The sequence below is a fragment of the Oxyura jamaicensis genome (genome assembly GCF_011077185.1).
Source record: "Oxyura jamaicensis isolate SHBP4307 breed ruddy duck chromosome 13 unlocalized genomic scaffold, BPBGC_Ojam_1.0 oxy13_random_OJ106581, whole genome shotgun sequence".
Classification (NCBI taxonomy): domain Eukaryota; kingdom Metazoa; phylum Chordata; class Aves; order Anseriformes; family Anatidae; genus Oxyura; species Oxyura jamaicensis.
This window is the reverse complement of record NW_023304324.1, coordinates 13,441-38,321: the sequence shown is the minus strand read 5'-3', so window position 1 is coordinate 38,321 and position 24,881 is coordinate 13,441. Positions and strand designations below refer to the sequence as shown.

At 39.4% G+C, this 24,881-nt stretch overlaps 1 protein-coding gene across 4 annotated transcripts in view; it reads right to left on the bottom strand.

Moving 5' to 3' along the window:
• LOC118157901 (casein kinase I) overlaps window positions 1–24,629 on the bottom strand; it is a 35,731-nt gene extending 11,102 nt beyond the window's left edge. For 3 of the 4 annotated variants that reach the window (XM_035312435.1, XM_035312438.1, XM_035312437.1), the window contains exons 1-7: window positions 24,316–24,629; window positions 23,484–23,590; window positions 11,315–11,441; window positions 9,451–9,549; window positions 7,021–7,104; window positions 3,527–3,666; window positions 540–618 (exon numbers count right to left, since the gene is read on the bottom strand). In XM_035312435.1, the coding sequence (XP_035168326.1) occupies window positions 540–618; window positions 3,527–3,666; window positions 7,021–7,104; window positions 9,451–9,549; window positions 11,315–11,441; window positions 23,484–23,590; window positions 24,316–24,438 (759 nt within the window). In that variant the 5' untranslated portion in view covers window positions 24,439–24,629. The remainder of the gene's footprint in view (window positions 1–539; window positions 619–3,526; window positions 3,667–7,020; window positions 7,105–9,450; window positions 9,550–11,314; window positions 11,442–23,483; window positions 23,591–24,315) is intronic. The other variant, XM_035312439.1, reaches the window with a different exon arrangement.
• Between the last annotated feature and the right edge of the window lie 252 nt (window positions 24,630–24,881).

Below are 24,881 nucleotides of genomic sequence, written 5' to 3'. Positions count from 1 at the left end.
AAATCTAACACCTGCAGCTGCAGCACATGGAAACAAGTCATTGAAGTCTCTATAACAGAAATAAGAAATACCTGCCATGCCTACAATTGGATTCCATATATAATAATACTTGAAACAAGTTTCAGCTAACAATCATTCAGTTTTGCCATAAACTAGACTGAAGATACCATTAAAGCTTAACCTGGTAGAAAAGAGATTTCCAATGTCTCTGCAGCAATTCAGACAGCCACTAAAAATGTTCTTTTTCACTTCCCAAAGAGGGTCTCAGCCTTGGACGGAACAATAATAATTTGCAAAGCTGACGTAAGCTATTGTTTAGCATGAGTTTTAGGAGAATCAAACAATACACGTTTTGCCTGCTGCACAAGAAGCAGACAGAACCTTTTTTCTATATTCTATAAATATCATGCCCTGAGAAAAGCTGAAGCTAAACATTATATATAGCAACCCATCCCAGACAAGGAGGCAGAAGCATGGCTCCCAAACATTAAAAGAACAGGGAGGGCAGGGAGAAAAAAAAAAAAAGCAACAGTACCTACCTTTAATCCTTGCCAAGGCAGACTGGTTCTGTTAAAGTACATCAATACATAGCCTAGAGACTCCATGTCATCCCGGCGGCTATAGAAAAGAAAGAATACCCTGAATTACAAATTTCAGCATCTTACTACTTGAAATAAAGTACAAAATCATTGTAAAACTAAAAAAAAATATGCAAAGAATCAAGGGATAGTTAGTAGGCATTGTGTACTGTTTATCTGTAGCTGCAGTAGAATACTTGGGGTAAACACAAAAACTCTGGAAAATAAAGGAAAAAAATTAATGGGTTTCCCCATTTAACTAAGTAGCTTGGTAGTACCTGAAGTTTTACCTGTAGAAATCAAGGAATACATCGCAAGAGAGATTCATGATACTAGTCTTAACTTTTTCAGGAAGATCAAAATCTTTGATCTAATCTTTTATTTTCCCCTGAACCTTGCATCAGTCTGGGACCAATAATGAACATGTAGGTCCAAGACAGCAGTGTATTCACAAAGGCATAACTCCTTCCTTTTCTCACTTCTGTTAAAAAAACACAGAATTGCCTGTATGGTTTTTACAAGACAAGTCATATTCAGAAAGGTGCACGCATCAGAGTGTGTCTCTCTTAGCATTCTCCCCACAAGAAGTCTGTTTCAAGGCAGCTGGAGAACTCCAAAGTTAATTCTCCTTCACTGAGAATTTGCACGGTAACTTTCAGGAAAAAAGCTTCCAATGTTTTTTTGTACTGCATATGCCCCAGATCCATGCTTCAGGCACATGAATACCATCACACTTTGCTGCACAGCTTTCATGATTATTAAGGCTAGCACGGCTCACTGAAGTGAAGAAAATGCTCTGTGATTTTTTTTCCTCTTGGCAAACTTGTCTCTTCCCAGCTGTAGTGGAGTCAGACTTTTCCTGTGACTCTCTCTGCAGCTGACATCTATTTAACATAAGAAAAAAAAAAAAACTAACAAAAACCTATTTATCTCCCCCCAGCTCCCTTATCAAGAGAAGTTGACAGGTATAGCTGCTGCTTTGCCACTCAGGCAGATCTACAAGAAAAGCATTTAAATGGTGGCAGGAAAGACAATACATCTACTACCACTGCAGGGAGTTACCCCAGAAGACAATCAGCTCGGCTTGCTGAGGCACAACATTGCAAGAACAACAACAACAAAAAAAAAAAAAAAAAAAAAAAAAAAAAGAAAAAAAAAACACAAACACTAGCTGGGGCCAGGGTTCAAGGATGAGACTGGTTTGCTTCCCTTACCAGCAGCTAGCTCTCGGGTCATCTCAGCAGTAAAATGAAACCACGGCTGTTGGCAGAGGGATGAAAAATGATACGAAGACCACAAACTCCTGCCTGCAAAGCTCACTGATTCTATTAAAATTGTGCGTTTTAATTGTCAACAGAACCCAGTGAACCAGTATGGGGCCATAAAACTAAGTTTTCCGAAAAGACAGTGGTAGATTTGTAAACAGACAAGGGATTAACAGCTTCCATTCCCCATCTAGCTCATTCGTTAATTTAATGATTTTATTTTTTAGTAGGAAATTTTTAGTTTTGCAATCTTTAATGGATATATTACATTTGAATGTATGCTGATAAAAATGATTTTCACAACTTGGAAAACGGGATGATACTCCCCATTACTGAATCAAGAAATGGAGAACACTGCCAACAGTCCCTTAGGAATAGCTGTCATTACATATTGGAAAACATGTTGTATAACAGTTCAACTATAGCACTAACAGTTGCAACATTCTGCCATAAGCTTCAGGCCTGATTCCTCTTGATTACAGGAATATATTGTTTATTTCACTGTTGTCTTGATATAGACAGGTTAATAACTTTTAGCATATACCAAACTACATCGAATTCAACAGCAGTAATCCTTTGCAGCTTCCTCCCTTCACTACAAGGGCTAGCATGGCTATTCCCTTAAAAGAAAAGCTTAAATTCTGCAAAACGTATTTACATTGGAAGTTACACCACCTGGTATTTACCCTACTGGATCCACATGTCAAACTTAAATAATGTTACTGACAGACAAAATATTCTTAAGGAACCATAAGGAAGTTAAAGCAAAGAGGAAACATGGAACAACTTAAAGCACCAAGCTGCATGTTCTGTCAACACTGGCCACTAGAAATTCTGTCATCGCTATCTTGATTAAATTCAAAGTCATAGGCATAGACAGTCAGGGAATTTTGGCTATGTCTTAGAGACCTCAGCATCACATAGCAAACAAAGCTGGAGTTATTATACTTAAACAATATATTATTCAGGCACTCAAACAAGGAACAGATTTGAGCTATCATTTCATGACTCAAGGGACTAACATTAACTTCTAAAGAACGAGAAGTGCTATTCTCCAACAGAGTACTGCTAGGATACTGTAACAACAATATTCTTTTGATCTGGACACTAGCAGTATGTTTTTTGATTAAGCAGAAGTCAAATATATATAGACATGTACACATATATACGCAGTGCCGCAACTACTGTTAAAGCAGAAACCAAAACAGCATGAGTGAAGCAGTCGTGGGATCACAAAGTCTCACTGGAAAGCAAGAGGATTAACAATAATTTGATAACTTGAAGGGAAGTCATAGAACACCAGCTTTTGGAATACCCTTTCTGGCCATGGAATTGCATCTCAAGCCAGTCAAGTGGCATTAACAGGTACCAACACAATCAGAAAAAGGCACAGTTGTATCTGTGAAGGTCCTCTGACAAAGCCACATAACAGTGTATCTTGTCCTAAAAAAAAGGAAGTACACAGAACATCTAGCCCTTGCTTGCAAGACAGCATCTCTCCAAGAAGCAAGTTAGGTGCTTTGATCTTCTTTTCCTCATCTTGCATAAGCAGCCAAATGGAAAAGCACTTGCAGAGAGATATATACACTTACTCATAGAAATTTAGTTTAGAAGTCTCAGAAGCTTACAAATAAGGTCATCTTGCAACCTCAAAGAGTACAACGGTAATCTCCTTGAACTCACCTCTGCTCAATGCCAAGATGTGCGTTGATACTGGCATATCGAGCTGTGCCAGTGAGATTTTTGTCTTCTCTGTATGGTATGTGTTGCCTTGTCCTGTTGTCCCGGTACTTTTTGGCCAAACCAAAGTCAATAAGGAATAACTTAAAGAAAAATAAAAACACATTGTATTTGTATACAAGGAACCCCCAACCACTTTCACTAGGCATTAGCTACAGTTTCAGACATCCACACAATGTAACAGCCTACAGTTAAGAGGAAGCAAAGTAACAGTGCAGAGTCACTACTAGTTTTAACTAGTAAATTCAAAAGCTTCAAGTGAATTAGTTCAAGCCTTTTTTCAATCCAGTGGAACAGATTAGACTGTGCTACTCAGCATCTGTAGCTTAGTTCTACAACTGTCTTCGCTTACTACTGTAGCTTGTATCACATTAGCTCAGTAATGACAGTGCACAATTTGGGAAAAAACTAATTCTGTGAGCATACACTTCACAAAAACCCACTCACACTAGAGCAGTTTACACGCACAGATAGTTAACGGCAGCTCAGCAGCTTAATGCAAATGATGCACATCCTGTATTCTTCTCTATGTATCAAAGAACACTGGCCGTTTTGCAGAGCATAAGGCCAAAACCTCCAACAGCAAACAAGACATCTTGCTTTCAATCATATGCTCTTCTTAAGACTACCAGAAGATGACCACAGCAGCATGAAACCCTTGCTGTTGGTATTAATACAGCCAGGAAGAGCCAGAGCCCAATACATGGAATCCAATTTGGGTTTCTAATAATGAAGCTTCCTCAATGATTTGGTATTTAGCAACAACAGAGTGCATGCCAGTTAGTGTGCTAGCAGCCGGCCTATCTACAAATGCTAATACAGACAGTACCTTCTTGCGACAAGATTTCAGGACTAGGCAAAAAAAACAGCTGAGGCATAAGTACGTAAGGATCATTTCAAGTTCTAGCAATCGGTCTTCAATCTACTTATCATCTGGCTGAGCTGTTTCCAACGCTGGATTAATGCTACAGGATCAGGGACTACAACCCCTACAAATTAATGAATACTGCAAAAGTAACTGGGGAGGGGAGATGATGGAAAGATGAGATAAGGATCAAGACGTCTTCAGTAAAAACCTATCCAGCATCACCTTGAAGGTGATTCCAGACCAGAAGATACAGCTTTAAATGCAAAGAAGTATTGAGACTTATATGCAGGTATAGCTGCATTCAAGAACGAAGCAGGGTCACTCCAGTACACTGGAATTGCTGTGAATTGTAACATGACACTTAACATGGAGGAATGCAAGACAATGAAAGTTTCCAAATTGCACAGTAGATTTTATAATTCTGGTTGAAGAATTTCTAACTATAGTAGTCTATATAAGGTAAAAGAACAAAGCTAAAACCCTTAAACCTTCTTTATACAGCTGATGTTAGAGCAGAAATCCTTAAGCTGAAGTTGTGCTGTGACTTACATGCAACAAAGTTTTTGTACATTTGCTTTCTACACACTATCCTACTGAAAATCACCCTGAAAGCCCAGAACGCTTTGAGCAAAAGGAGGTAAAACAGGTTTTTAAACTACATTTCAGACAACAGTTTGGGAAAGGTAGCAGTGGTCTTTTTGTTGCACACACTACAGCTACCACTAGAGGTAGTTATTTGCTTAGTGAGCATGGAAGTGTCCACAAGCTACCAGGAATTTAGCAATTTTGATATTAAACTCCTAAAGCAGACAGTATAAAGCTTATATGTGATTACTGTACTGCAAATGCAACTTTCCTGCAAAGCTTGACCTCAAACACAATCCTCTATTTTCTGATTAAAGGTCCATGATCTGATGACAATCTCTGATGTACAGTTTGCAATAACTTCTTTCACAAGGTCTTTGTCAATTAGATTAAGTAAAATGCTGTGCCTGGAGAGGGATGGAAACTAAATGCTACCAATGCAACATTTTTACTGCACACCTAGTAACAAAAAATTTAACAATTTAAAGCCTTCATTCTTTCTTTTCTGTAATCTTCTGGATCTTGCCATTAATGTTACAAAGGAACAAAGTCACAGATCATGATTCAATATAGTTAACATTGAAACTACGCCTCTAATACACAAGCAGGTGGTGTCTAGTTCTTTGTTTAGCAAAGACTTGTCAGATTATTTTCTTCAGGAGCTAGAGAAGTAAATTACTAAGTGATGTTCTGGCTCTTCCACAGCTGCTACAAGCTCTAACCATTAAATCTGAAAAAGGTAATTCTGTATTCTTCAAGACGTATGGGTGGTCCTCTTCAAAAAAAAGAGAAAAAACAAAAATAGAGTTAATTCATAAACATAGTCCTGCTTTACACTAGTCAAGTGTATTGGGTATTATTTGACAGCACTGACTTCTCTGGGGAAGTTTATTCCATTTGCCATCTTCAGCTCATTCTGTATTTTCCATTCTGGATGGGCAGAAGGCACATGAGTAAGTCCACCTCAAAAAGAGACAGTGGAAGATTATAGCTTGATTTGGATGAATACGGAAAATACCAATGTCAGCCAGCAAACAGAAGTATTTCCACAGATAACCTCACACCACCTTAATTCTGTTTGTTGCATGATCAGCAGGAAACTGGAGAAGTAGGGCAAGATTTCTGCCAAGAGCAACTAGAGAAGTAGATCAAAGTCTCTGCCTTAACTGATAAGCAAGTTTCTGAAGCAGACAACAGAAACCTGTCAGCCTGCATACAGGAGCTAGCTGTCTAAGCTTTAATACTTGAAGACTTATTGTGGAAAGCTACAGACTGATGGTATGGCAAAACTCCTCAGCTATGATTCATATTCAGCAATTTCCAGTTGTCCTGCTAGAAACAGACAGATGTCTTCATTTCTTTCCAATTCATCTTCTTTTGAAGAGTCAGGAGCACTACATTTAGCACTCGATAAGCTCATAATTCTTCAAGCTTATTGGAGTAGTTTAATTTTATAAGAAAAACAGATGAAAATGAGCGTCTGAGAGTCTCGTCACATGTCTGGAAAGATTTTGAACAAAAACTGCATGGGAAAGTCTTGTTGATGTGACAGCAGAACTGCTGCATGGGCATTCAAAGACACCGGGAACCCTACAGGAAGGCAAGCAGACAGCTGTGCACAGAAGCCCTGCTATTTCATTTGGGTGGCACATCTATTTTTCAACACATCCAAGAGCTCACCTTTCCATTTTAAAGGATAAAAATAAAACCTGCTTCTGCATCTGAAATCAAGCATGTACATTTAGCCCTCCTTAAAACCAAGTTTAGAAATAATTTCACAATTTAAACAAGCGCCACAGGGAAACATCTTAGTAATGTTACATGTTTGCCAAGTATGTCTGAATAATGCCAACATAAGAGGTGCTTTTGCGAGGTCTACATTCTCCAGGAAAAAAAAAAAAAAAAAACCAAAAAACCCAAAACAAAACCAAACAAAAAAGCACATGAATTTGGGGTTGAGGTTGGAATAGGAGACAGTTCAGACCTGGTTTAATCCTGAGAAAGATGGGTCCTGAGAAGTACTAACAGTCATGCTTCTTTTCCTCTTCCCCACTGGAGATTCTAAACACTGAACAAACAATAGAGGGTGGCAGTGCATCAAACAGTATTGCTTACATTGCAACAATGGCCGGCGCAGACAGGCAACACCGAGGCATTCGAGAAAGAACAAGGGTAGCCAAATGCCATCCTTCTTCCACCAAGCACTGTAGTTTTCCAAAAGCTATGTATGCTTTTATTTTTTTAATTATTTTTTTTGCAACGAGAAAATTTGAAAGATGTGGCAAGGTAAATTTCAACTGCGAGCCACTCCAAAATGGCACTGCCTTACCAGGGATAACAATGGTGACATTTGGCTCTATTAAAAGAGGAAACTGAGGTTTTGCTTACAAAAGCATCCTTTGGTTCCACAAACTGCCCTTCCCCCAAAATACATTTAGAAAAAGTAAATCTTCAGTAAGGAAGAGGTAGAAGGCATTTAGTCACCTTAAAGTTTACTTTCATAAGCATGCAGGGCTTATTTCTAGCAGAGCTGAAAATTCATCTTTTAAAGTGGGAGCCAAATATCTCCCAGTCACCAAATTAAAATTTGAAAATAAAATTTGAAAAAAGTTTGGTTTTTTAATATAACTGACAGGAAGCTACTGGAACAAGATTACCATGCTATTCTAGTATTTGTGGCTGATATTTTCCTTAAATTGTGCACAGTCATCTTTAAAAAATATATACTTTTAGAAAATTAAATAGTGTGTGGTGGCAAGTGTTCCTTAGATAAAACACCTAGTTCCAAACTGAAGCAACCCAATTCTCCTTTTGCTCATGTTAACCTATTGATTCACATTTCTGTCAAGTGTCTCTGATCTCTAAACCCCTGTATCTGTAACAAAGCCCATGCTCACAAAGTATTTGCCACCGTAACACCGCATGGCTCTCTAGTTAATATACTAATGGGAAAAGAAAAAAAAAAATGTATAGGCTTTTTTCCAGCTGATGGAAATCTAATGTGTTCTTCCACTAAAATAAGCACAGCAGCACCTTCTAGGCCATTAATCCACATCAAGATGAAAGAGAGGGCAGCAATGCCAACCTAGCATGACTATGCAAAAGCATAGAAAAATGGTCCAAAAAGAACTGGAAAACAGAAACTAGAACTAGGAAAAAAAAAAAAAAAAATCAAGCTTTATTTTTATTCCAAGTATTGCCAGAAAATTAAGGAGCCTAACTGCTTGACACAGCAGAGAAAAATAGGAGCTCTACAGAGTGAAAGTATGAAACTCGGGAATGAGCAAAGTTTAACAGTAACAAGATTACAAAAAGGCTACCTTTCAATTAGGCTTATAAGCTTTTCCAACAATGGTTGTATCTAAACATTCAGTGCACTGCACCTCTTCAGACAAGAGCAGTTACCTTACATATTAATCAGGTTTTCCCCTTCTAATGTTCATGGCCCTGAAGTTGGCATTCATACAGGCAAACAAAGGTAAACATTTTAAACACTAGTAGTGCCTAGGGATTAGACATTCTCTAATGGTATATATAGAAAATAAGCGGGAATCTTGCTTCCAATAAACAGCTTGTTCATGTACATTTGTTCTGAAGTTAATTTCTATTAAGTAGCATGCTTAATGCATTGCCAATGCTGCCTGTCTGCCCGAGCTTGACATACAAATTGCAGGTTAAGCATATTTCACTCAGGACTAAAAATAAAACCTTATATAGAAGAAAACTTTTCCCCCCCAACTGCAAACATGCACTACTGACTATGTTTACCCACCCAAACGTGTAACAACTTCAGCCCACCCCTCCTCCACCATTATTTGGTTCACATAATGAGTTTTTTGTTGTACAACATAATCAGGTACTCTAAAGTTTTCCATTCACATATTGGCATAGATTCGTTTATAGACAATTGATCTACATGTTGACTATTAGTCTTATCCACAATTCTGGCGGCTGAAGAGTTCTTTTTACCAGTCTGTTACTGTAAGATTTAATGCCCTGATGATTGGTAGGTCAGGAGATCCCACGTTGGTACTTTCTTTTCATCCCAGGAAGTCATCCCCAAAGCCATAGATTTGACTTTATCATTGAGAAAAAAAATGCTATTACAACAGTCATCTCAATAATGAAACTCCATCAGTGATAAAAGTAACAAAGCATTCTCTAGGGTTAGTTTATGATCTTGCTGCAAGCCTATAAAACATCTTGCAATCAAGTCTGTCACACAGGGCAGGTCAGAAACCCATGCGTATGCCACTGTATTTAGCAGTGGACACAAATCCAAGTTCTCACATCAAAGAATCATGGTTTAGCATCCAAAACATCAGTTTCAGCAATGAATTTTAACAAGGCTGTGGAGCGTGAATCAAGTAACAGCCATTCTCTTTGGATCTTTTAAACACAACATTCGACTAACCTTATTACAGTGACGCCCAATACCCATTAGGAAGTTATCTGGTTTAATGTCTCTGTGTATAAAATTCTTTGTGTGCACATATTCAATTCTACTGATCATCTGTAAAAAAACAAAACACCAACAAGAACAGGTGAGATTCAGTAAAAATACAATTCACTTAAACCTTCAATTAAAGCATGACTTTTTAGTGGTACCTTCCTCTGCAATGTAAGTTTATAATTTATTTGATGAAAATAAAGCCTTTTATATGCTCTTTAAATAAATTCATCTTTTTAGATGTTAAATTTCCATAATCTTTGTCAGGAGCTTGAAGATTAAATACCTCAAATTATTTCCCATACATTCAAGTTCATCTTCTAACTACAGCATCCCATTAAAGAGTAATGTGCTTTTTTGAGTTCAAACAAGGCTTTTCTATACCTACCATGAGAATTTTAAAGTTTGTCTCTCCACACGATGCCCCACCCCAGTTATTTATTCAGCTTGTTATTCACTTAAGCATCACTTTCCCAGGTATTTTTTGTAGAGCAAGTAACAACTTTATTGTGGCCCACACTATCCTAGATTATTGCAATCCAAGAACAGCAGCTGCTAAAGGCAAGTTCTACTATAACTGTAGCATCATATATGGTCATGCTATTTCCTGTACGTGAGACCACAGCACACAAGTTTATATGGTATAGCTTTTCAGCTATTAAAACACTTCATGCAGTCTTTAGCGAATGGAACTGCTAAAACATCATATCCTTAGCAGCTGTTCTACTGTACTATGGCCTGAAAGCCAGTTTCATACACTGACATCCTACATTCCAGCTGTATCTCCCAGATGACTAATTAGCATTTACCATACAAAGGAATACCAGACAAGAACTATCCAGATTCTCCAGAATCACTGTAATATCCTGACTCTAGCTAAGCAAGCAGGCAAGTGCTTCTTTCTAGAGCAAACATACCAGTCACTTAAAGCAGCTGAGAAAAGGGACAGCTGACCTTGTCTCCATACAACTGCTGTGAGCTTCCCTGGCCATGAGCCTGGGATTCTACAAGCATCTGGCCAAGTGACATCTTGGTACTAACATAAATTACGTAATATTAGATGAACTTTAAACTACCACTGAAAATTCTACTCACAAATCCCTTACTGCCTTTAAGTAACTGAAGACAGTACAAGTGAGCTCTATGCTAAATAGCAAGCGGCTATGTCAAATACCATGCATGGTATCATGACAAAAGTCTTTTGCTAGCAATTGGTATTTTTCAACTAAACTAATACGCACTCCTGATGTCTTAATTAACAAACCTGCGAGGCCTTCGTTATGTTTGAGGTGGCATCTCAACCACAAACCTTCTTAAACAAACCACTATTTACTAGCTCATGGTCTAGTACTAGGAACTACAGGACCTTGGGAGCAGAGTGAAATTCAATGAGAACAGACCCATAGTCTTGCACATTGCCCACCTGTCAACACAGCTAGCCAACATGAACAACTTCATTGAATCAGACCACCCCTAAGGGCAGGCTGCTTCAGACCTCCTACCACCACCCCCATGACTAATGCTGGCAACTAATCCACTCTCATTTGCCTGCATAGTTCAAAACTGTACTTCTGAGATCCATTTAAAACTTTATTTCTTGGATGCAAAGCATCAGGGAGTTAGTTGGTATCTCCACCGCACTCCCACTACAAGTTCATTTTGTAGGCCACAGCACACAGAAGCCTAACATTACTGTGTTCCTACAGAGGTCCAGTGTTTGTTTAGCCATGTAGAACACTGTTTAACACATTTAACCAACTGAAATAGAACCACATTACACAAAATAATTCAGGGTTTTTAACTTCCTCACAGTAAGATTTACACATACCTGGTCTGCTAGCATAAGTACTGTTTTCATCGTAAACCTGCGAGAACAGAAGTTGAAAAGGTCTTCAAGGCTGGGACCAAGAAGATCCATAACTAGAACATTGTAATCCTTTTCTTGACCATACCACCTGCAACAAAAAGTTATTCAGTGTTAGCATGAACTGTACAAATTTGAATCTTAATCATCAGTAAGCATTGGTGAGACAAGCATCAATTGGAGTAAGTTATACTTTTGAACATACAGAAGTGATCAAGTGATCACCCTCAAAATGGATATGCTTGCAGAACGAAGTTCTAAAAGTAACTTGATTCCGTAACACGTATCTTATTGCTTCCAAGCTCTCTGCTTAGCTGTCACCTGCATGAGCTCCTCTTGCTGTCAACTCTAAGACAACTATCAGTACAATGGTTAACTTTAGTCAGAGAACTAACTCAAATCAGCACCTAAGCAGTTTAATTTCTAGTTGCTGTAGTAGGAAATGCTTTCCCCACTTTGCCTCCTTTTTAAATAGGGGAATATTCAACAAAAACAGGCAGCAAACAGAGCCACAGAATGACTGAGGATGGAAGGCACCTCTGGAGGTCATCTTGCCCAGCCTCCTATTAAGCAGGGCCACCCAGATCCGTGTTCAGACAGCTTTTCATGAAAGATGCTCCAGTCCCCTTAATCACCTTAGCAGCTCTTTGCTGGACTCTGTCCAGTAGTACATCCATGTCTCCGTTGCCCTGAAGAGTCCAGAACTGGACACACCACTCCAGAAGTGCTGAGCAGAGCAGAAGGACCACCTCCCCTAACCTGCTGGGAACACTCTTCATGCAGCCCAGGATATCACTAGCCCTCTTTGCTGAGCATGAGCCAGTGGTGCCCTGTCACAGTCTAGAAAGCTAGCTAAAAACTAGGTTTATTACCTCTCATTTTTCCTGGAATCAAAGTTTGAGGACAAAACAGAAGATAAAATAAGAACTGTACATGTGCACATTTAAGTTTCTCTGAAGTGGAAACATCACTTGATTCTTTAGCAACAACCAAAATAGCAGAATTAACAACCAAAGCAGAAGCTATCACGTGTCGATATCCTGAGGTGTCGGTATGTAGCTGAACTGAAATCCGAAGAACACCTTACAGTCCTATTAGTTTCCTGCATTATTTAATTTCACAGAAATACTGCAAATTGATTTAGGCTTTCCTTTCAGGTAGGACATCTCTGCAGCATACCAAAGGAGTTCATGCAGTTAATTCTTCCTACCTCCTCATTCATTCAATCAAATTTAATAAATATCAGTCAAGCTCTACTGCACTATTAAGTAGATAAAGGCTCTTTACTAGGTTTTCATTATACAGGTAAAAACATTTAAGTGCCATAAAAGCAAATATACACTTGTAGATATATACCTTCCATCACAGCCAAGCAGACCATGGGATCAACCCTTAAATGTCTGCTATGTCAACTTGGTATAAAAATTTAAGTTTAACACTGAGGATGAGCAGAAAGCTTTCCATGCATATTTTTCCTTCCAGTCCACATCTAGCATTCCCATCATAGTACTGTCTTGCTTTATGTGCAGCTGGGGGAACATTACTTTACCACCCAAGCTGTATGAGAAGACCCTTTACTTCTGCAAGTCTCAGATGTGAACTCCCATACTTGAAGTTGGCACTGAACCTGAATATTCTCCTCTAATGTCCTTCTGCACATTCCAGATACCTACTGTTAAGTGAGAGGCATGCATGAGAAATGCTATTTAAGAAGCTGTGCTAAGTACTAGTACATCACTGCAAAGATTTAACACCTTATTGTTCAGAAAGCTGCATTTTGCCTTTGCTAGGCACAGAATCCTTAGGACAAGGACCTCATACAGTCTGTGGATGAGGTAGTGACTAGCTGTCTTCTGGAAGAGACTCGATTTCTATCAATATTGATGCAGTCAATACACTAAGATGCTCCACAGCAATAGAGTGAAGGTAAAGAAAATAATATATCAAGCTTCACCATAAGCCCAGTGGTAGCTGGGGCTTGAAAGAGCCATACAGACATTTTACTTCCACTTTAAACCATGACTGCGGGAAACTAATGCACAGTTGTCTGGAAGATTGTTACTACTGATAAAGCTGACAAATTCCTTGGCACTCTCACAAAGGATTCCAAGCTTTGTCAGGTGAAGTAAAATATTTACAGACTGCAAATAAAAGATCCTATATTCACATTTGGTTCAAGAACTACGAGCTGTACCTTCCCAGTGTCAGGATGCTGGTGGAAACCAGACACTTTCAGCTTTATAACAATGCATTATGAAGTTATTATAGGTGGGCTGTGGACCATAGTCATTATGTAACAGGTCAGTATAGGACAAGTTTCATTCCCTACGTAAGGAGGTGATACAGAAACTACACATTTTAAAGCTGTCATTCCAATTAAGTGCCAATAAAACATCTTCCTCTGGCATGTCAATGATAGCAATACTTTAAGTACTATTTATATTTTTTGCCTTCTAAAATTCATTAAAGTTATGATGTACAAAAAACTTAAACTGACTCCACTGGAAAAGCACAGTATGTAGTATTACTTGATAAAATATTTGACTTGTAAGAAGGGCACTATTTACACTGGAATCCGACACCAGGACATGAATCTTGTACCCTTAGGAGCTGAAAAGACTTGCCTAGGTAGGCACTTTCAGGAGTTATTAGAAACCAGTTTTAACAGCAAAAGCAACCAGACCCAATATTTAAAATATACAATGTAGAAATTCATATGAGATATGGCTTACAGAAGCTCTTATTCGACTATAAGCCAGCTTTATTTCAGGAATTGCTCAATATGCCTACTTCTTGGTTCCTACCAAAGTCATCTACGCAAACTGCTGAGTAGTTTGGGCAATCTCTCTAAAAAAAAAAAAAAAAACAAAAAACTCTAAGTCACATTTCAAAACAAAACATTATGGTCATCCAGAGCAATGAGAACTGGACCAGATGATCTGCCTGGTTATTCTTTCTAATGACATTTGGCTGTATTGTGAAAAAGTCTCAAGAATAACAAGCTGAATCCAAGCATTCTAAAGCCTGCCACTGTATATAGTAAATCCAGATAAATATGAAACATGATTTTCCTCAAGAAATGGAAACTCCATTTCAGAAGCTGATTGTAATTAGTCAGTGTAGTAATGGTTCAACGCCTGAAACTGAACTACAAAGGATTGTATATCAGCTTTCAACTAAATGAAGAGAATTTAGTTAAGAGCATTAGGAAAAAAAAATGAAGCCGATGAAAGAAAACCCTAACCAGGGAAAAACATTTGAGAAGTACTCGGTTCTTCTATAGGGATCTCTCTGCCTGGGATGCGCGGTAATTCAGGTTGATTGTACAACACCCATTTAGCCTACTTCCACATATGCATGAGACAATTTTAATCTCCTGACCATTTTACACTGGTGAAAAGCACTGGAGTAATGTGTGCTTTATTTACTTTGCTAACACTGCAACTAAGTTTTCATTTCCCTTGGAACACTTCCAGGCAAAATGGGATTAAGAAGTACGGCTACATTATGTCCATTCACAGTGCGTCTCATAGCTGCTACTACTACTGGCAGTGCTGAGTGAAAATGTTAGAAGTCTTGGCTCTTGCTAAGAAGCCTTGGAAATTATGATGCTTAAGAGCTTGGCAAGCATACCTTACTTCTATAATCAATGTGGGATGGCATACGATCACATCTTTTCGACAAGCACTTTGGCATTAAATTTTTAACACTATAGGGGTAAAGTGCAAAACAATACTGCAACAAATTCAGCACATCCCTACCAAAAAATGCTAGTCTCTCAACTGGAAATCTTTAGGTGGTCCAACACCACATCAGCAGTGAGACTAGGAGTGCACTACTAGTATGAGGAAATGATCAATAAAAGGCCTTGAGCAACTACTAGATGCTACCAGCATCTCAGAACACAAGTTTTCCAAGTGTCTCTTAGAACTCCATGGACTTTTTTGAAGCAAACCGGGAAGCAACGATCTGCTTTCTCTCATATACTAAAGTTAAAGAAGCAATACATTTTAAGCAAGGAGTTCTGTAGAGCAGGAACAAGAGATTTAACTACCTGACAGTTCACTTTGGTTAGATAATGACTCCATGTATGAGTTACACACCACAAATTTTCAAAAGAAACATGTAATTCCTAGACCAGGATAATCCATTTAATTCATTTCCACAGTGACCATGTCCCATTAGGACATACTGCATAAACAGAGAATATTAGTTCTGTAGCACAGGTCTATCTGTACCTCCTTATGCCAAAATAAAGCAAAATATAGATTATCAGCTTGCTAAACAGATGTAGAACACCTTACTGAAGGCTTCACAAAATATTAGCAGGACAGTATTATTAAGAGCTCAGAGTTTATCTCTGAACATGAAGCGTAACACAGTAACAACTGACACAGAAGCATAGTCCATATTCAAGCTGTAAGGCGTGCCCCAACTCATTGCCTGCATGGAAAAGCTTTGTAATCCTCCCCTGCCTTATCTGTTCAAGCTTACAGATCAGTGAGAACACAGCAAAAAAAGAATCATTTCTGAAGCTCTCATGGTCAAAGCATATTTAAAGATCTAACAGTGACCTTGATCTGACTTCAGCGACTTGTCTAATTCAGAAGACAAGAGACTCACCATGTCAACAAGTTTCCAAATCACCTGGTTTAGCAGCCTGATAGGGGGCTCCTGTGCAAGCACGCAGTTGAAACTTTTTGTAACATCCTGAACTTCAGGATTTTAGCTCCTTGCTGAACAACTAAGTCACATGATACAATGGTTTAACAGTATTTAGTTTCCAAATCCTGTACAGTAAAGTGGGTATGACACCAGATCACACGACAAGTAAATGTTTACTCAAACTTTTTTCGTTCCCTTAACTAACCTTGAGACAAGCAAGTGAAGTACTGATGCACATCTAGTGCTTACTAGGAAGTTATATAGGTCAGATCTACCCAAACCTATTTTTTTTTTTCCTGTTTTCAGAACTGCATCTTTCAAAAGTTGTATGGTGTCTATTTCAGCAACTGCATGTTTCCTTAGTGACAAAAGAAAGGTTTGAGAAAACATTTGTTAATTGGCTTTTAAAAAAAACTTTTAACAGATAAAATATTTTATTCATCATAACATTGTTCACATTTTGCATTTCTTTCCTTTAAAGAGTCAAAATGAGGTAGATCAGATCGCACAGAGGTCAAAGTGCTGACAGAATTCAGAAACGGACATTAGAAGCCCAGTTACAGACTACTGTACCACTTTAGTTTTGCTAGATATCCAGCATTTTTATCCATTACATAGATTGTCTTGTAATTATAATTGTTAAAGCTGTGTGAACTGGTCAAGTGCTAAATAAAGGGATTCAGGAAAATCACATGAAAAAAAGTCTTAAATTGAGACAAACTGAAGTTCTGAATAACTGTACAGCTATTAGTCATTGGTAAAGAAAGCCCAAATCCCAAGTACTCTAGAACCATGAAGGCAGTGAAGGCTTAATTCAACCTCATTATGTCTACAGCCTATTACATATATAAAACCAGAACATAATCTCACTGTCACAAGGAGTTTTTCCTTCTACCAAAGCAACTATAACATGACTCTTTTGTTTTAAGGTCATAAAAGCTCTCCTCAGACTCTTGTTTTGGTCAACTAATTTAACTTCTGCTAAAGGCTGCTGTGAAATTGACTATGATCATCAACTAGCCCAGTGGAGGCCACAGCCATATGGAATTACAAACAGAACTGCAGCCAGGCATGCTCGTGTTTGAGACCAAAAAATATATCCTGGTGCCTCACTCAGTGCAAGGAAGTACAACGATTCTGTGACAAAACTTAGACAGTTAAATTCTAACCTTTATATTCCAGAATTTAAGCAACAACTTCTCAAGATATTGATGAAAAGGCATCCAAAACCCATTATATTCACATTCAATAAAAAGGTCAATTTGGACTTAGACATTACATTAACTTTCATCACTTTCCTCATTCATACTATTTTACCCTATTATTACTCAGTCCAGTTCCATGCAGTGTTTCCCAGCCTTTTGGCTTTCAAACACCAAATGGATAGTTCACGTGACATGAAGTGGAGATTGCCAGAAGAATTAAGGTAGATTGAGAAAAAACTATTAAAACAAAATCAGGGTACAGCAAACAAGCAAGCCGGAATGAACTACTGCAGTTACCTGAATTCACTTTACTAATTAGTTTGACAAATTGGCAGGCACATGAGCATGAATATGCAAGTCTGGAAGGCCTCACGAGCACAGAGGATTCAGAGATCCAGAACAAAACCAAATGACACTAAACTGATGAATGCTCTGGAACTCTATTCCCCTTCTGCAAGCACCAAGTCACTTATATAAATTTCTGAACTAGGCATTAGTCAGATGATGAAAGCGAAAACACAGACCTCCCTATAATCATAGGTTTCTAATATCAGGCTTCACTGAAAAATAAGCAATCCTAACCAATAAAAGTACAGGTGCTCAACAGAAACTGGAAGACAACTGATATCAATGCTTAAAGCACTGACATTCCTTCACGTGGCAAGCAACATAAAAGCCCTGCCACCAACACCCAGGAAAGGAAATCCAAATCAGAAGAGGGACAGGACTTTGAGATGGATGGAAAGGTGGTGACCCCTGTAATCACGCATTCACACAGCTCAGCAACACAGCCAGGAAGTTACGCAAATGTTCTTTACAGATATGGGAGGGCTGTAAAGAGGAAGAAGGCTATTAAAAAAAGAATAGGTAAGAAATAAGTAGGCAACAAATGCCTATAAATATAACATTCATCTTTAGGCACTGAAGTTCTCTGTGAGCACAGAATCACAAGTCCTGGGGTGTTAACCTAGGAATTTCTAACACTGTGCCTGATTCACAGAAAGAACAGGATGTTAACCAAAATGAGCTGGAACAGGACCAAAGTGATCCCTTCTGGTTGCATGTTCTAGACTTCTCAGGACAGATATCCAAAAAATGAAGATGCTTTAGAAAAATCTCTAGAGTATTTTTACAGGCAGTTAGAGTCTTAACAGATACTGAAGCAACACACAAGGCAGGCAATCTATGGTTATAAGATTCATGTCTAAATTCCCACGTATTTTAGATCTCTAGTCTGCCTTTCCCAAAGCTGGAAAAGCACTTCTCAACTGTTAGCTGGGAACCAGTAATATAAATGAACTTAACATAATATGGCATGACTGCAATACTGAACTGGAATATTTAACAGATGTCACCTAACGTTAGTTGCCATGGTGAGTAAGAATTAGGCCACCCAAGTACTAAATAAAGAAACAGCAAAGAACACCCTATGTTATGAAGTTAGGTAGGCTCTATAAATAAAGAGCTGTATCACTTTTTGTACAGTTATGAGAAAAATATGAATATATGAAGTATGCCAGTGCAACTTATCTGCCAAGCGAAAGGGTTATTTCATCTGCCTAGTGTTATGTTGCATGCATACTTTCAAGCAGCCAACTTGCTGCTTTGCTAGCTGTTCAATGAAGTAAATTAACAGCTGGTAGGAAGTGAGGAGAACATAAGTCAAATTTCTTCCATAGAAATCAAAAGGCTCAATTCAGTTGAGAAGGTAAACCATTAATCTACAGGAATTGCTGAGGAAAACAGACACTTTCAGTAGGACCTCTGCTCATCATCTGTTCCAAATAGAGTAACACTGAACTGAAAGTGCATACCTTTACAGCTCTTTCTGCAAAGGCTGAGCTAAGACTAGAGGAAAATCAAACTACAAAAAAGATTTTTTTAAAAATTTATTTTCAAGATGGGTTCTCTCTTGTCCGCTTCTAAGGAGAACAGTGAAGGCCAATTAAGACAGAAGTTTAGGTGGTCATAAAGCATTAGAAAGAGTTCGTTTCAAGATGTCCATTCTCTCTGCAGAAACACTTCAGGGATTCATTTCAAAGACCAGCTTTCAATTTCACTTTGAGCTACCGGAACAAGAGTCTTCCTCTTATCTACTAGTACTGTCCTTCAGTAATGAAGGTGTTGCCCTTCAGCATGAAAGTGGAACGTATTTACAGATTTTTAAGCACTGCTTAAGGAGATCAGAATTTAAAGTGCTCAGGGAAAAATTTGTTATGAGAACAACCCTAAGATTACCAAGCTTGACCGTGTTTTTCCACTGCATGTATTACTTAATGAAGATGGAATATGGGTGGAGTCTGTTACCAACAGACTATCCAGCAACATGGCAGAAAGTCACCAGTAAGAGCAAAACTTTTAGATGCTTTTACAGATTTTCTTTTAGGCCCGCAACTTTTAACATGCTACACACTATTTAGGAGATCATGTAGCAACACATAGGCAACAATATTCAATTATTCAATTTCTCAACTTCAAAATACTTACAAGGACTTAAAGTGTAGGAATTTACTTGTTCAGGTTGCAAAAAAAAATTTAAGTCAATACCTTTTGTTTTTAAGCTTACAAATTATTAAAGTATCACCTTAATTAGCCACACGTGCAACTAAGTACTGTAACTCTTCAGCCTTGTCTGCTCTTAAGCAAAATACTTCCAATACCTCATCAATAGCCACAGATGGATCCAGCATACCATTCATTTCTAGTATAAAGTAGGCAACAAGTTATCCCAGTATGTTATCAGGAAAAAAAATCTGAAGTCCATTTTTCTTTTAAAAGAAAAGTGTATCTGAAAGAGTACCTGAAGATAATTTTCATAACAGACACAAACAATAGTTGGTAATTACCAGAAATGGCAAAACTCAAAAGTGGCAGAGATTTTTCAAACAATTACTCTTATAGAGCCTGCTTTAACAGATTTACACTATAAACAAAACAACTAAACTCTAACACACTGTGCTTTGTTCCTCTGAACCAAGACCAAGAATTTGGGAATAAAGGCAGATATTCCAAACTAATAGGAACAGTGTGTGGTTAACAAGAAGATTACAGCTAAAAATGCTTTGCTACTGAAAAGTGGGGGAGGGGGAGGGAAGAGCTGATGGCTGAGAACAATGAGAATAAGCCTACCAGAATATTGCAGACTTTGCATTGTGTCCTAAAGGCAGATCAGATTGTTAGATGTTAAGCTTGGTTCAAGAGCCTTTTGTCAAAAATGAAATTAATACCACCAAAATTTGTGGAATCAAAACCTTACCACTAAGTTTGTAAGGTTTTGTGAAACTTCAGAGGAGTCTTCCAGAAAACAAGAAAAAGCAAAGTCAAAGATCCTCCTCTGAATTTAAAGGTGCGTAGAACATCCAGAGAATGTAACACATTCTCAGTTTCTGCTACATTATGTGCAAATAATGCATTGTTACAGTGCAAGTAGCAAGTCCTCTCTCCACAAGTGAAAGCAAGCTCACAGTTAATCCCGCAGTACTAAGATAAAAATGTTGTTGAGCCCAGTTTATACAGAATGGCAACAGGAAAATCTTGGAATGATTCCCAGGTTTTCTATTAAATGGTCTATTTATGCTGTTGTTGCTTAAAGGCATCAAGTTACAGAAATTTTAAACTTATTGAAAGAATTTTCTTCAACTTGATTCATCCTTCTCAATACACTGAGCCAAGAACAGCTTACTCCAACTGGACAGCATATCATTATAAAACAATGGCAGAATGAGTATTATCAATTACACATGCAAAGTGACCAGAGTACAAATTCAGCTTAGCTGCTGCCAGAAACACATGTCAGAAAAGCTTGAATTGTCTGGAACAATATGCACAGAAATTTGACTTTGGTCCTAGTCTTTGTTAAGCACCTCAGTGATGCATCTCATTTTGTAAGGCAAGTCCTCGCACTAGATTCAGAGCACCATGAATTGTGATTCTACTGAACGTCTCACATTTCAATGTTTGTCAGAAGAACTGCGCTGGGTATTCTGCTCAACTTCGTCTTCAAGAAGATTAAAACAAAAATCCTGTTTTAGATTTCTTTAAGCATCGGCAGATATCATATAGCAAGACAACAAGTAACAGAAGCAAAATCAAAGAACCTGTCAAGCAACGGCTAATACATAAATTTAAAATTACTGCTGCTTCTGAACATTAAAAAGATTTCCAAGAATTTTCTGAAAAACACTTTTCTACAAAAAGCCTCATAAGATTAACACCGTGAGAACGTGAAAGCAAAAATCTTTAGGACTCCCTGACATCATCAAATAGATCACACACCTCTAGAACAATAATAATCTATGTCTAATAAGAATCTAATCTAATAAGAATCTATGAGTATAGTTTCAGTTGACAATTCTTACCCAGACTGTAGTAATCTCATTTTTCTGGGACTGGGAGAAAAAAATGTCTTAAATAAAGTCCCTCTGTGGCGATGAGGCTTTTAATCATGAGCTACTGGTTATACAAACAAGTCAACTCATATAAAAGTACATCAAATGCAGAAGAAATAAAACTTATAAGATGACTGCTTTAAATGAAACTAGAAACAAGTTTCTCAACACACAAAATTACTTCTAGTATCTCAGCTTGAAATAAAATGCTCTTATGGGGCATTTTAACCAAACCCAGTAGCTTACTTTTAAGAGCAGTTCACTTCTGCTACATGGGAAAAGTTGAAAAAATTGAATCCTTAAGCCTCATTATGGTATCAAAGTCTTTCCCTCTCCCTCTCAAAAACAAAAAACTAAGCTTAAGCATGCTTGCTCTTCCAGTTTTGCGATGAAACACCAGATACCCACTTACTTTGGTGGTTTTCCCAGGTATCCTTGTTTTAGCATGCCACTATACTGTGATGACTTTCCAATACGCAATGTCTATTCTTTCAGTTCTGAAATAACCCATTTGCACCCATTTGAAGAAAAGAGGGTAGTCTAAAATAAAAAAACGAAATCTGCTTTCGCTTAAGCAATTCTGTTAAAACTACAACTGTTCTGTTTCATACAGGCAGGTTTATTTTGTTCTTGCAGAAGGTTGTCATGAATGGAGAGGACAGATGGCCAAGACAACACTGTCTCCTTGGCAATAGAGCTCCAGCACACATTCAGGTCTACAGTCAGCTGTGTTTACAGGGTCAGAGGAGCTATCAACCTCAGAAATGCAGACATATTTATAGGTTTTTGTTAAAATTAATGCAGTATAAAATGCGTAAATAATTGTGTCTTTACAGTATGTACAGGCCGCTACGTTGACACTCATGCAAAAAAGTGAAATAAGGGTTAAGAGACTTAATGGAAGCCACAGTTTGACCCAGAAACTGAACTGAAGCTGGTTTTGTAGCTCAAGACACCAAATCCCTTTATACCATACTGCAACCATCAGAAATAACTGTTTATTTAAAGTGAGTAAAAATTTTAAAAAAAAAGTCTTGGATAGAGTGTTCCTAGAGAAGGCTGAAGTTTCTATTTGTCTATTCAATGAATAGATTCAGTAGTTCAACCTGCCCAGTATAACAACTCAATCTGAGAAATGACTCCTAAAGCCTGTTGCACCAAAACAGCAGTAGTTTACTTCTAATCAGGAAGTTATTTAAAACTCCCTAAAGTTTTAGACGGGGTATGAAACAAGGAAGCTGCATAACAAGCAACTGGGAGGGATTAATCTTGGCACTTTAACTGTACGGAAATCACAGTGACACATCTGTTGTGGGTAACAGAAAGGGGCTGCCATTTCATTCCTGGTTGAGGTTCTTTGCAGCCTCAAGCCTTACAGCACATAACTATGAAAGGAAAAGATACATGCCTGAGCACGTCCCTTGTCCCAACAGGAGAAGGGGGAGGGTTAATCACATCCATCCGCCATTTTCTGAGCGGAGGAGGAAGACATGTTGGAACAAAAAAAAAAAAAAACAACAAAAGAAAGCAGCCATTTCCAGTACGAGCTCCAAACTACTCTCAACCTCATCAAAAATGCTGACTCTCATCATAACAATCTCACACTTTATTCTAATTACCGTAAGAATTTTTCATAGCTCACGAACTGCTGCAGATCTCTTTCACAGCACAGTATTTAAGCAAAAGAAAAGACAGTCAGGAGAGTGTGTGTGTGGGGGTGTTTATAAATATACATAACTAGCTGTTAATCTGCAAATGAAGCATTTTTCCCAACAGTTCAACCCATCCCAGATTACGTCTCTTAATGGTAGTGTCCTACCTAATACTAACATTAAAGGAAAGACACTGTACTGACATACACAAACTGATTCCTACCGTATATGTGGAATGCCAACTCCTCCTTGCAGAATCTTGTATAGTTTGCTTTCATACAGCAGCTGGGGATGTCTAGCCTTCTGAGACTCCAACTTCACAGCAACTTCCTGCAGTAAGAAGGAACAAGGAATCAGAGTAGAGCGTCCACCAAGCACAGCCTTGCCACTGCGTTTTAAGGGGCACAGCACTTCAATACTCCCCACACAGCCCTGCTGCAATTGCTCTGAGGTGTAATTTTTTAAAACTTTCAGTGGTCAACGTTCTGCACTTTATTGTCATTTTAAATAAAATCGTCATCGTGATGATTTGTACACAAATATCCATCCCAGATCATGAAATTGAGCTGGAAATGTTGTCTTCAGATCCATATATGTGAGGAAGAACATACGTGGCTGTTTCTACTTTACAGCTCAGAGCAGTGGGGGGGAGGGGGGAAAGTAAAAACGAGCTGAAGAAACAGGGGATCTTCTTTGTTTCTATTACCGTTGATGAACGTGAGACAAAGTGCTCCCCAGCAGAGCAAGGGGACAGAGACGATCGGTGGCAGAGACTCCTCCAGCCGCTGATAAAAGACAAAGTACGTTCTCCCACAATGGTGATCTTCTCCCTACCACTTACCAGCGCTGGGTGGGGGACACCACGGCCGTTAGGGGCAAAATCCAGTGGGCAGGGGAAGCCTCCCCCACCACGCGAAGAACCACCACCCCGGCGCGTCGGAGACGGCGGAGGGGGGGGTGGGGGTGGGGGGGGAGGAAGCAAAACCCGGCTTCGGGGAGGTCAGCGCCGGTCTCCGAGGGGCACAAGCGGCCGAGGGGGTGCGTGCCGCCCTTACCTCCCCGTTGGTGATGTTGATAGCCAAATAGATGTCCCCGAAGGAGCCCGACCCGATCTTCCGCACCAACTTGTACTTGCCCCCGACGATGAACTCGGCCTTGGAGCCGCTGCTGCTCGCCATGGCGAAAGAGGCGGCCGAGGCCGGGACAGGGCGGAGGGGCAGGGGAGAGGGGCGGCGGGGACAGCGAGGCCCGCCGGGCCCCGCCGCTCAGCTCCGGCCGGGCCGGCGCCCCCTTGGGAGGCTCTGCCCTGCTGCCGGCCCCCCCAGGGAGGCGAGAGGCGCTGCGCGGGCCGCTCGGGGGACGGCAGAGGGGAAAGGAAGGCACGCGCGAGGCCCGCTGGCTCCCGGCCGCCGCCGGCCCCTGTCACTCGGCCGCGGCCGCCGCCATCTTGTCTCGCAGCCGCCGCTCGCGCGGACACAAAATGCCCCCAGCCTGCAGCCGCCGCTTCTTCACCGCGCGGGGCACGCTGGGAGCGGAGCGGGGCGGGGCGCCCCCCTCCACCTCCCCTCCCCGCGCGCATGCGCCGAGGAGGAGGTGGAGGAGGTGGAGGAGGAAGGAGGGA